This window comes from Copadichromis virginalis, linkage group LG3 (genome assembly GCF_057382275.1).
Source record: "Copadichromis virginalis isolate Kocher_CV1m ecotype Utaka linkage group LG3, C_Virginalis_male_GT1.1, whole genome shotgun sequence".
In the NCBI taxonomy this organism is placed as follows: domain Eukaryota; kingdom Metazoa; phylum Chordata; class Actinopteri; order Cichliformes; family Cichlidae; genus Copadichromis; species Copadichromis virginalis.
The window spans coordinates 12574322-12588449 of NC_140620.1; the positions used below are offsets into that span (position 1 = coordinate 12574322).

Genomic DNA, 14128 nt, shown 5'->3' on the forward strand with positions numbered 1-14128 from the left:
ATGCTGTGTAAAATGTTTTGTCTGTTGACATTTATATTTTCAAATGTCAAGAAGTCAAACAAAGGAAGAACACACAATGACACATTTTTAATTTTATTCATCAAAATTATTTATTAATCAAACAGACATAACATTGTTGTTTTTCATCCCCTCAAAGAAATTCATCTTCAAAACACCATCACATCATATCACATAGAAATGATATCTCAGCTCTGTGGAGGAGGGAATCACAATAAAGCAGTTTATTTCAAGTTGTAGATTCAAGCTGCTCTTCATACTTTGAGCCACAAGATGTCACCAAAGAGCACTGTGCTGAAAGGGTTCGAGTAATGAAACCTTTTTCAATACTAGCTTCAGAAGTTCTGTTCTGTTCCTCATATCAAAAGCTGCTAAAAGGCATCTTTTAAGTTAAGCATCACTTTAGATAAGGAAACACACGGTGACCACTCTGCTACTGTTACGGTCGCTGACCTCTAGGCTCTCCCCATGTGAGAGAGCTCTTTGTCCTCCTTCTGTGTTGCTGCTATGCCTCGTAAGCACAGCTGAGATGTCTTGCAGCTTGTAGGCCACTGAATAAAGACTGCCATCTCAAAACACCATGCCCTTTTTCTTTCCATTTTCCTGGGCGTTGAGTTGCGGTGATTTGGATGGGCTGTGGTTGTGTGAAACTTTTAACAGTTGGTGTGACTGTTTCTTTTGTTCTTTTAAAGGTGTGTCTTTATATGAGTAACTGTAATCAGTCAGAAAACAGTTGTATTGGGCAGAGTGCACCTTAGGAAAAAAGGTTTCTTCCTCACTTGGTTTCTTGTCTTTTTAAATAATGTATCCTTTTTATTGGAAGGATGACTGCATATTAACCAAATTCACTTTTGCTCTATTAGGCAAAATTGCTTAATAATACTTACAGTTCAAATACAGTCTCCATCACTGGTTACTACAACAGAGTGTTAGGGCCACATTGAGGAGAGAAAATATTCATCGTTTTGACAATAATGTTGAAATTTTAACATTAAGGTCAAAAATCTATTTTGGAAAAAAAGCCAAAATTCGGCTTTTTTCAAGAAAAAGTAAATGTGGAGATTAAAGTTGTGTCAAGTCAAACTGCTACAGTTGCTATAGCCTCTGAGTTAGTGAAATCATACTTCAGAGTCTGTTTTAGCAACAAGGAAATGACTTCCGTTTAGCACATAAACACGGCGTGATGAAAAGATGGCGTAGAAAGCTGCATTTTTACGCACAAGTGCGGAAGAGTTGGCTGGATTTGTACCAAAGGAAATGTCTGGCAGTGCACAGATGCGAGGTTATCATTGGTTACATCCTCGTGCATTAAAGACGATGTATGTTGTATCACAAGGCAGCTGATTCAAATTGTTTCATTAACTCAAGTACAAAAGGCATTTTGTAGAGGCTTTAGCATCCATGGCAGTTTGCCACGAAACTGTTATCCTCCCATTTAAACTGAATTTTGACTTTATTTTCAAAATGATAAACAATATATTTTTTTCCTTGATGTGATCCTAATGCTCATCGGTAAGTTACTGTCAGGTAACAGTAAAAATCTTAATGATGACAGCAGTAATTTTTTATATCTAATCTCTAGAGTCTCTTCAGAGTCTATCACTACACACCCACTGAGTGTTGTAACATAAGCAACACTCAACACTTTCCTGTTGCAACTCAAAGGGTTGTTTTCAGAATTTAATGCACCAACTAAACAGCCAACAACTGTCCTTTCTGTCAAAATGAATATATAATGTACAAGCGTGAGTGTCTATGTTGAATCATCTAGGTAAGGAAATCTTAAAAAGTTGATTCTGTTCATCTGGACGTACTGTTTTTAGTCTGAGAAATATTTTGTCACTCATCCAATTGACTTCTTCAGGTAGGTGCACGGTTTTCTTAAACCAGAACGACTTAACATGGGAATTGCTGTTACTACTCAGTGACAATATTTTGAGAAGATCAGAGATTTTATTATGGAGGCAGATGAAACAATGGTCTTGTATGATGTTACATCTCTCTTCACTTGTGTGCAAGTCATTGAAGCATTGGTTGTAGTTTGTAAGAGATTACAGGATGACCCCAACCTCAGCAACAGGACCACTCTCAGCACTGACCAAGTGTGTTTGTTCTTGAAACTGTCTTCATTCCTCATATTTCAGGGTAAGTACTGCAGGTACAAAAAAAAGTGAGAGAGAGGGTGACAGAAAGAAATATAAACAAGCAAGGTTCCGGTTGTTCACTTCAAAGATCTGGCTCCAAGGCTACGTTCACACTGCAGGCGAAAGTGCATCAAATCCGATTATTTTTGACCCTATGCAACACATATCCGATCATGGTATGACAGTGTGAACGGCACAAATCCGATATTTTCAAATCTGATCTGGGTCACTTTCGTATGTGGTACTGAATCCGATACATATCCGATGTTTTAGAAAGCGACTGCTGTTTGATGGTCATGTCGCATTAAATCCGTCTTTTACGTCGCCCACACAAGACAGACGCCAATTATCAGCGCCGTTGAAGACAAACAAGAAAGCATGGCGGCGGAAACTGGAGGCAGAGCGAGTTAATGGACAGAAGCTGAGGTTTTGGACTTGATTAGCATATGGGGAGACAATTCTAAAGAAATTGACAGTCTACTGCAACAACACCTACTACTACTAGCTCTGTAGCCCCATTTTTACTTCCGTAAACAGAGCACATTGTGTGTGACATCTTCTTTTGCACATGCAGGCCGCTTTTAGAGCTATGAACGTTCACACTAGAGCGCATTTGCGGTCACATTTCATTTGTAGTGTGAACAACCAGACAAAAAATATCGGATGTGATGAAAAAATCGGAATTGAGCATTAAGACCTGCAGTGTGAAAATAGCCTTAGAGCCGACACATCACTAGTTACCATGACAATGTACCAGGATAGTACCATGTGATTGCCAAACCCATGGCCACACTTTAAAGTTTGTAACACTTGTATTTTCATTCCTTTTTTGAACACAATAACACACTTTAGTTTCCAATAAGTTTATTGATTAGTTTGGATACATGTGTTCTTTACTTATGTATTCATATCAGTTCATTACTTTGATTTTGGCTAACTTTTGTTTCTTTTACTTCTAACCTGCCATGATCCAGGGAGTTGCCAGACAAAGGTGGAGGCTAGGGTTTGAAACCATTAAATGCAAAGAGGGATAATTGGACGGCACCACCACTTCCTGCTGAAGGGGAGAATGTGTGTTTTCTTTAATTAAATACAAAGTATTTGTATTTAATTAAATATTGAGTTTGGGGTTTATTAGTTTTGATTTTCTTCTTTGGTGTTTATTATCAAACCAGACTGTACTGCACTGTTTGTTGTTTACAATTTTGTTTTGTTTAGTTACCCCGCTTGTGTCATAGTGGTCTGATCAGCCATTATATATACCTCTGTGTGTCATTTCATGTTTAAATCAGTTATGTTTGTTTGGGCTGTTGCTTGGTTTGCTAAGTTTGCAGGCTTTGCAGGCTTTGCCTGAGTTTAGTTTTGTTTCATTGACCTCTTTCATTAGCTCAATATTTATTACTTTTGTAAACATAATTTTTGGGTTAAATGGCAACCCTATTTTTCAAATCATTCCTGTGACTCCTCCTGTTTTCAACTCAGTCCATCACATACCAACAAAATGAAGATGTATACAGAATTAATGGAAAGCCACAGAAAACGAAAGTCGTCCTCTTCTACAGAGCCACCTATGAAGAATGCAGATTCTTTCACTGGCTCAAGGCGGGTAACGCAAGCAACGTTTGAGAAGCTTCTGCTTATATCAATAGTTGATGCCACTGCTGCAGAAGCTACCAATGTTCAATACAAGAGGCTGTCTTGGTCTGCTTTTGCAAAATGTCAAGCTCTGTGGAATAAAACCAGTAGGTCAATCATGGCTTATGAAAGAGTGGAACGTGAGTGCAAGTTGCAGTTTCTTCGACCCAACCAGACTCATTGGAGCTCCCTGTTGTATGCATTCATAAAGAGCAAGGAGAGAAAGCAATCTGCAATGTTTCCACTCCATAAAGATGTAAGTTGATGAAACTTGTTTTTAACCTCCTAGGACCTGGTGTCCACATATGTGGACATCACATTTTGGGACGTCTAGACCAAAATACTTAATTTTTCTCTACAAGGGCCTGATATCCACTTATGAGGACATTATGCTGCCACTGTTCTATCAAAATTTGAAACAAATGCCCTCATGTGGGTCTCGTTTTTCTCAAAAACAAAAATTAGGTCAAAACAAAACAGGTAATTATTTGTTTTTACATTCTTTAGGTCCCAATCAACGCAAATAGCAAAGAAAAATTAAAAATGCATGCCATGAAAGAGTTCGGGTCTTAGGAGGTTAAATAATATTGTGTGAATTTTTGGATACTCGACCCACCTCTGGTCATAACTTACCTGTTAGCTCGGGGTGCAAATGAGGAGACATGGCATTATCATGGCATTATCATCATCTGAGTGGACAGAATCAGATTGATTGTAAATATCTGTGTATCTGAAACTGTAATGTTTTCTTAATATTTCAATAAATCAGATCTGATTTCAAACAAAGTCTACTGATCCAGGACTGGAAATATCGGCTATTCGATCTACTGCACCCATTTGTAATCCTGTTTCTGAGCCGCTCACATCACTTGACATTTTCTAAGTACAGGTCATTTCACATAAATTTATCAAACACCTCCCATCTGACCAACCCTTAGTTACAGGAAATAACACCACTGTCTGTAACAAAGTGAATCCACCTTAACACCACCTGTGTTTGTGTGACTACACTCCCACTGTTGGGAACCTGACAAATAACCAGAACAAAGTCTGGAATAAAAGCTGACAGACAGGTGCACCACCGAGTCACACTTTATTTTCTGAGCTTAATGCTGTGACCTGTTTTACAATTGGTGGCACCTAAACGACTTAACTCTGGAATTAAACACACCCTCGTTTATGGGTGAAGCAACAGCCTTTGTAAAGTGAAGGTGAATGAAGTTCCGCCCCTCACATCACTTACCTGAGACAAACAAGGAAACAGATTATTTTTCTTCTTCAGTAAAGAGAGACGCACAGACGATCAGACTGAGCTCAGACCAAACTAGCAGCTTCCTCTGAGTGAGTCCAGCTACAGGAGAGAAAAGTGGAAAACTCCAACACTGCTGCTTCAAGCTGCTGACGCTCCACACACTGAATGTGAGTTTGAGCAAAAACACGACTCAAAGGAAGTTTCAGTGAAGGTGGTAGAGGAGGGAGGGGAGCCAGGACTGACTGTACTTCCTGTCTGCTGTTTTCAGCTTCACTCACAGACTCAATGGCTTCCAGATCAGAGGAGGATCTCTGCTGTCCGGTCTGTCAGGAGGTCTTCAGAGATCCTGTTCTTCTGTCATGTAGCCACAGCTTCTGTAAAGATTGTCTGAAGAGATGGTGGAGAGAGAGACTAATACACGAGTGTCCAATTTGTAAGGAAATATCAGTGTATGATCCACCTTTAAACCTGGCTTTAAAGAACCTGTGTGAGTCGTTCTTACAGGAGAGAGATCAGAGAGCTTCAGAGGCTCTCTGCAGTCTGCACTCTGAGAAACTCAAACTCTTCTGTCTGGACCATCAGCAGCCAGTGTGTGTCGTCTGCTGTGGCTCAGAAAAACACACCAATCACAGATTCAGACCCATCGATGAAGCTGCACAACAACACAAGAAGGAACTTCAGGAAACTCTGGAGCCCTTAAAGAAGAAGTTAAAGGTTTGTGAAGAAGTTCAAGTGAAGTTTGATCAAACAGCAGAACACATTAAGGTCCAGGCCCGATACACAGAGAGGCAGATTAAGGAGCAGTTTAAGAAGCTTCACCAGTTTCTAGCAGAGGAAGAGGAGGCCAGGCTGGCTGCACTGAGGGAGGAAGAGGAGCAGAAGAGTGGGATGATGAAGGAGAAGATGGAGGCTCTGAGCAGAGAGATAGCAGCTCTTTCAGACACAGTCAGAGCCACAGAAGAGGAGCTGAGAGCTGAAGACGTCTCATTCCTGCACAACTACAAGGCTGCAGTGGAAAGAGTCCAGCGCTGCCCCCTGCTGGATGATCCACAGCTGCCCTCAGGAGCTCTGATAGACCAGGCCAAACACCTGGGCAACCTGACCTTCAACATCTGGAACAACATGAAGGACATGGTCTCCTACACTCCTCTCATTCTGGACCCAAACACTGCTGGTCCACAACTCATCCTGTCTGAAGATCTGACCAGTGTGAGACGAGGAGGAGAGAAGCAGCAGCTTCCTGATAATCCAGAGAGGATTGAGAGTTATGGCTCTGTCCTGGGCTCTGAGGGCTTTAACTCAGGGACTCACAGCTGGGATGTTGATGTTGGAGACAGTACAGGGTGGTTACTGGGTGTATCAGCAGAGTCTGTGCAGAGGAAGGGACACATACAATCTGGATTATGGGAGATATTGTTTGATGGAAGTAAATACTACAAACACTCACCACCAGCTCCTGTCACTGCTCTCTCAGTACGGAAGAAGTTCCAGAGGATCAGAATGAATCTGAACTGGAACAGAGGAAAGCTGTCGTTCTCTGATCCTGATACTAACACACACATACACACCTTCACACACACTTTCACTCACAGGATGTTTCCATACATTAACACTTATGATAAACTGAAGGTGTGTCCGTTGAAGGTGTCAGTGTCAGTGCAGCAGATGAGTTGAGGATGATGATGTTTCTAATGTTGTTTCCTGTCAGTGAGTTGAAGCTGTTAAACTGCAGCTGTCCTCCTGCTGCCTCGTTGTTCCAAAGCTCTTTGTTTCTCTTTTAGTTTCACTCTTTCTTTCTGTTTCTGCTGTCCACCTTTTCACATGGAAAATCATTTCACTGTTTCTCACTGAATGACTCCCCAAACTAGATTTGAAATTCTATCAAGTTTCTAATCATTACAAGTGATTCATGTTTCTATTTGATGTGTAAATGGAGATGATTTAGTTTGCTGGGATATGGACTGACATGTGTTGAATGGGAGGAGCAGTTTGTTGTTGTCTTCTTGTCTGTTTATGACAACAATAAATATGTTGTTGAAACAATGATTCATGTTTAACTCCATATATGAAATGTTTCTGATCTTTGAATTCTGTTTGATTAAAGACTTTCTTCATGACACAAATGAGATTTCAGTGTATTAATAGAACTAAATAAGCTCAGAGTTGAAAGGCTGGAGTATTATGTACGTGCTTCACTGTCAGGATCTTCAGGGGGATTCAAAGGGAAACATCAAACTGCTGTAATGAGATAAACTAGTGTAGATAAAAATATCTGAGCTTTATTTATTTATTTATTTTTTAGAAAGAGGGGCAATACATATTAATGAACATTTTAACAAATGTAAATATGCCAGATTATAGCCTTGGGCTAATTTCCATCTGCAGACCCTCTGGCAGGTTGGTGTTAAACACAAGTTAGTAAAAACATACAGAGACACTATTTACAGGTCATGTGACAAGGACAAAAACAGTGATCACATTATACTAGAACAAACAATGACAAGGAGAGTGGACACCGAGGACAGTATAGATAACAATAACGGAAACACATCAATTATATTGCACAAACCCCAGTATTGTACATGCCCTGACCGTCGTGATATTGCGTTCACCCATTGCACTAACAGTTGTTTCCCTTTTTGTAATACACTAACTCTTTTTTCCGTCCAATATAAAACATGATTACATGTTTGTGTGTCCCTCAGCTGCCCTTTTAAGTGAATCTTAAAGATGGGTAGACTTGTACTTTCCCTCACTGACAGTGGAAGACTATTCCAGAAGTTCACTCCCTGATATGACAGAGCATTCTGTGAAAAGGTGGTCCGCCTGAGTGCCAGTTCACAATCACCTCTAACAGTGGCTCGAGTCAGTCGAGACCCGGCAACACTGCTAGACTTTTGTTTAATAAAATCACTCATTGGTGGAGGCGCCAGACCATGTATAACTTTGTATATTAGACAGGCAGATTTAAATAATTTGAAATTAGTAAAATTTAAAAACTTGTATTTTTCTAAAATTTGACAATGGTGATATGAAAAAGGTTTTTTTATCTAATATTTTCAATGCTCTTTTGTAGCATACTTCAATTGGCCCAATAGCAGCAGAGCTCGTATAGGACCAACTTGTAATACAATATTCAATATGAGCCAGTATCATAGAGTGCAGGAATGTAATCGCTGCGGTCTGTTAATGATTGTCTAAAGTTCTGTATATTAACATTTACAGTTTTCACTACTTTTTTAATGTGTTTTTTAAAGGATAATTTAGAGTCTAGTAGCACTCCCAAATACTTAAATTCCTCAACATTAATTAATTCTTGTGCACCCAAGCAGACTTTTACTGCAGCCACGGTTGTTTTAGGTTTACTAAAAAACATTGATACGGTATTTTTAAAATTAAGGCACAAGCATGAGTCATTCAGCCATTTTTGTAAATCATGTAATGCCAGTGAAAGCTGATGGGCTGCATCATCTTGCGTAAAAATTACCGTATCATCCGCATACATAATCGTGTCCACATTTTTGCACACATTAGGCAAGTCATTTACATAAAGTGAAAATAACAGGGGGCCTAGAATTGAACCCTGGGGGACACCTTGCGTACAGTAAAGATAGGGTGACTTGCTATTCTTTATTTGCACGCATTGTTTTCTATCTGATAGATAAGACTGTACCCATTTAACAGTGTGATTACTAAAGTTAAATGTCGACAGTCTAGACAAGAGCTTAAGATGATTCACAGTGTCAAACGCACGCTTGAAATCAAGAAAAACAGCCGCAACATAACTGCTCTTGTCTAAGTAAGATTTCACTATCTCAACAAAAACACAGACAGCCGTTTCAGTTGAATGAAGAGTGCGAAATCCGAATTGCATACGGTGCAAACCCGGATTGGAGTCATTAAGATGTTTGATGATAGAGTTAGCAACCCACTTTTCTGCTATCTTTGAAAAGATAGGGAGTATGCTAATAGGTCGATAATTAGCAGGGTCTGTTTTATCACCCGATTTATAAATTGGTGTAACTTTTGCCACCTTCCAACTCAGAGGAACGACTGCCTGTGTGATTGATAAATTAATAAGATGGGTCACAGGCACCAAAAAACAAGATTTATAATGCTTTAGTATCAAAGCAGAGCGTGTCGTCCAGCCGGAGGAATATCTCCGACTGCTTCACATGGAAACATCAGCAGGAAGTTTGTAATGACGGAGCTCGTTTAATCAGCTAGTTTTTCCTTTATTTACAGCAGAAGAAGAACTGAAAGTGTGTGTGGATTCAGAGCGCTCGCTGTCAGTACAAATAAAGGAGGGGAAGAGATTTAAAGGGGCAAAGCGCAGTTTTTAGAGCCTTAAAGAGAAATCACATTTCCAGTCTGAATCCTGAAAACTTCACATGATGATCCAACATGAACGGGCATTCACAATCACTTCCTGTGTGCTTTAATAAAGCATCTGAGGATAAAATCAATCTCATTTTCACTTCTTTTCACCCTGCTGTCAGTCTCATTCTCAACACTCAAACACACAAAAAGATTGACGTCTTTATGTCTTTCATTTGTGAACGAGCACATAAATATTTGCTAAAAATAAAAAGAGTCATCCAATAACTGAATGAAGAACAAATCAATCTATTTTAAAGTGTCATTAAAACAAACAGTTCAAAGCAGGAAATAAAGTGTCTGTTCACAGCACCAACAAAGCAAGTCTTCACGAATAAAGTTGCTCCACCATTTTCCTTCATGCTGTCCAACCACTGCCAGAAGATTTAGACCCCACTGTGTCATTTTCAGCTGTGAACACGTTATCACCACATAGACGTTCAAAGTGATTTGATAGAAACCTCAATCCTCAATGAAATCCTAGCCACAGAATCTCAGTTTCTGGGAAAACCATCAAGCTCTACATTACACTCTGCATTTTTCAGGGTAAAGTCCTCCACTGATATTGGTGCAAAACTAACACACTGCTGACTGTTTTATCACTACATCCACTTTGACATTTGACCTACTTCAGTTTTTTTGTGTGGAAAGTATCATCATCGTCATCGTTATTTTGACCTTTGGCTTATTCCATTTGACATATTATGTGTGAAGAGTATCATTATTGACTCTACAATCTTCAGTTATTCAGTGTGTTTATTAAAATCAAAGGTGTGTGAGCAGCTCAGTTATACCAAATGAACATCATCTCTTTGTGTGTGTGTGTAATGATTACATTACTATTAATGTAACTACTATAATTAATAATTATTACATAGTTGTTTACTTTGACTATTATTGTTTTCTAAAGAAAACAACTTTGTCTAAAAAATTAACTACAAATTGATCTAGCTGAAATTTTAACTTTATTAAGGGGTGGTGATTGCTCAATTTATGCAAAAAGATTTTGAAATATTTTAATCCATGTGTCCAAATCCCAAAAACATTGTCCGAATACCGTAAAATAAATTAGTGCACAACCTGAGATTTGGAGAAAAAAGGAATCCTCAAATTGAAAATCATTTCTAGTCAAAGTTCATTTTAATAATTTTAAAATATTATCATCAGAACGTGTAAAATCATATTTTATTTAAATATTTTATCAACTGCCAATAAGCCCAACCTTGTGTCTATGTTGGTACAGAGGAACTCCACATCCACACTGTAAAACCTGACAAGTTAAGTTAACTCAAATGATTTGGGGAAACCGATTGCACCAATTGATTCAAGTTTTATAACTTAAACAGTTTGGGGTTATTTAAGTACTTTATTAGAGTCCCAAGAACCCAAAGCAAATATGATAATGTAACTCAAATGCATTATGTTTATTTACTCATTGTATTTAGTATGTTTCAACTTAAACCATTAAATTTCTTGTACTAAGATGCTGTATTTATTCAAACTTATTTAAAGTGTTACATGCTCATATTCAAATTAAGTTAAATTAACTTAAATAGTTGTATTTAAACAACTTAATCCAATTGGGGAAACCGATTGCACCAAATGGTTCAAGTACTATTAACACAAAACCAAGCTATTGTTCTTTCCATTCAGTTTTTATTAACTTTAACTGCAGAGAAAATACAGAATGAATACAACCATACTTTCAGTCATAACCTATGACTGCTAAAGCCATTATCAAATAACAAATAATTAGGCATTTTAAAACTTGCACTTTTAGGGAATTTTGAATGTTTTTTGTAGCATTTTGAAAATCGATTAAATGTACAAAACACAAATTTAGTCATGTAGACCTGATACATAGGTGTACATCATAAAAAAACAATAGTCTAGAGGCAATTAGAGCCATAACAATCACAATTTTAAGTAACATTTAGTATAATAATGAAATCACATGCACTACAGCAATGCAACTATAGAAAACAGCTGAACTAAGGATGTCACTAACAAAAAGTATTCTCAAAGGTATTTGTGGCTTCGCAACAGTTTTGCCCAGACCTCGAGTGAACTGGCACTCATCACACAATTAAAAAATAAAGCATGAAAGTATACTGTACATATTGACTAATTATCAGTTATCTCGCAAAAGATTTCCATGTAACTAAAATATGTTTTTAGAAATAAGCTTAAGATTACACACTATGTGAAGATTTTTTTCAATCACAAACAAAACGTCAAATATGGATTTTCTCCTTATTCTTAGCTTTCTCCACATTGCCTTTTAGAAAGCTAATTACCCAGAACAAATAAAACTATTGAAGCCATTCACAGATAACTGAAAAAGCACGAATATAGTGACCAGTGAAAAACAAACATCATCTGCACAAGCTCATTTTTTAGTGTCTGCAATTTTGGTTTTAGTTGCTTTCTCTCATCGTCTAGCTTCAGCAACACTACTTGAATGAACTCAAAAAAGCCAGTATACTTCATAGGATAGCTCAGATGCAGAGCATAGATTAGCCCAAACAAAGACACCAGGGCATCAGTCCATGAGTGATGAGTCATAACAAACCGATCTTCAAGTTCTATGAACACTTGGCGTGGTGAGAAAGGAACTCCTCCAGGCACCTCCTCTTCATCGACATCAGCAACCAGAGCAATTCTATGGCTTCATAGAACTCAATTTCACCCTAAGATATAATACAGAGTGCACAATTATTCATCTGTAATATCTCTGTTAAAAGCATAAATACAAATGTTCAGGCACCTTTCTTCAGTTTTTCAAATTCTATATATCATAACATGTTTTAAGTTGACAGTGAAGGTTCATTTTTCATTCATCCAGGTAGTCAAATCAAGGATGAAAGAAGTTTATAAGTCATTCAACTTCACGTCTTCAACTTTCAACCCAAGTCCAGATGACTTATAAACTCCTTTCAACCTTTTCTAAATTCAAATGTGCAAATTATTGTAATACCAAAGTACCTTGCATGTTTTGAAAATCTCTGAGGTACATTGGTAGGCCGGCCAGAACTGCTGTTCTAGTTGCATAGATGTCGTTTGTGTCCTTATATATATATATATATATATATATATATATATATATATATATATATATATATATATATATATATATATATATATATACATATATATATATATACATATATAAATAAATAAACAAACACATAACAATGGCAACTGCCAAGCAAGCAGAATAATAATTAGTATCTTTTAAATACCTGTTTTCCATATGCCGACAAAAGCTGCTCCATCCTTTCACCGACCCGTCCAGTTTTCCTCTTTTTGTAAAGTCCAGTCAGCTGAGGAGCATAATCATCCAGCGCAGCATAAAACACATGTGGCAGATTCTGATTGGTGATCCGATGAAATTCAAAGTAGAGCTGAAGAGAATTCCAAAAATATTATAAGCAAAACACAGCATACTATATGAGCAGCAAGTGTTATATACATAGTTGTACTTACCTGTGTCTCATGAAAGAGTGCTGGCCATGGTCCCTCAACTGGCAAAATTTGAGGTTATTGGATGAGGGCGATTAACTTTGTCAGAATGTTGGTATGGAAAGTGCAGAATTGCTCTGTTTAAGTCTTCTAAGTTAAAATATCTCTTAGAAATCAAACCTTTAAACAATGTGCCAACTCCACTGAAATGACACCTTCAAACAGGTCGTGTAGGAAGTCAGATGGGAAGCCTGTGACAGGATGAAAGAAAGAGAGATGGTCAGAAGGAACACAGGTGTTTTTAACACCATAGTTTTCCTTAATGTCATCATTCTGAAGCTCTTGCACAATAATTATCATGAGCATCTTTTGTTCTCATTACATAATTCCCTGTAACAGCATTTTCTGTTTGCATTTCTGTTTGGGTGGCATGACAAAACCTACAGAAATATGTAGACCTGAAACTCTCATTGAAACCAGCAAGTCCATGGGCAGAAGGTTGTCTGCCACAACAGAGTAGACAGTGCCTTTAAGACATTCACCAAGAGTCTCAATGTAGGCACCTACTTCTTCAAGAGTTTTCAGATCATTTAAGAGTGGTGACAGCATTTCCTTACACCCAAACTGGCGTACATCATTGGAATTGCACAGCAGAGCAAGCTGGGTGCAGTGTAGAGCAGAACAAGATTTAACTGGAAAGTTTTCCAGTGTCCAATAAACTGCAAAGACTTTATGTATTTTCTTTGAGGTACCAAGTGGGTTTGTGATCAAAATCATCCACATAAAGTATCATTGACAATTTCTGTCCCTCTTGTGACAGTAGAACATTTTCCTGGTAGTAGGATCCATCACAAAATGACATGAAATGTCCAGGAATCTGTGTGGGTGCTTGTTTAATTTCTTCAAGCACATCGTTTTTTTTCAACAACAATTGCAAAGATGTGAGAATAGGCACATACATATAAGTGTGCTTTGACGATTCAATTAAATACTCCACAGGTTTGACATATGGAAAATTTTCTTCATAATATGATTTCCTCCTCTTTGCTGTAGATAGTGGTCCTTCAGATGTGACACGTTTATGTAAAACATTACTATCAGAAACTGCCTGACAAATCTCATCCACCAGTTTGTCCGTATATGTACAGTTGTGCTTTTTCAGTATATCTACAACTGATTTTCTAACCAAAGGTTGTGATAACAAAAACAACTGATCAATATGCTCAATAATCTCCTGTGT

General features: G+C 37.9%; 1 protein-coding gene and 1 long non-coding RNA gene across 2 annotated transcripts; one reads left to right on the forward strand and one right to left on the reverse strand.

Annotated features, from left to right (window-relative positions):
* Positions 1 to 5322: 5322 nt before the first annotated feature.
* On the forward strand, positions 5323 to 7104 carry LOC146712846 (nuclear factor 7, ovary-like). The gene has a single exon (XM_085452650.1). It carries the CDS (start codon positions 5335 to 5337, stop codon positions 6721 to 6723), a length of 1389 nt encoding a protein of 462 aa, XP_085308776.1. The 5' UTR covers positions 5323 to 5334; the 3' UTR covers positions 6724 to 7104.
* A 4615-nt stretch (positions 7105 to 11719) lies between these two features.
* On the reverse strand, positions 11720 to 13120 carry LOC146712847 (uncharacterized). The gene is made up of 4 exons (XR_014917316.1): positions 13069 to 13120; positions 12913 to 12950; positions 12669 to 12830; positions 11720 to 12116 (listed from the first exon to the last, which is right to left on the reverse strand). It is a non-coding gene; the product is annotated as an uncharacterized LOC146712847 (long non-coding RNA).
* Positions 13121 to 14128: the final 1008 nt, after the last annotated feature.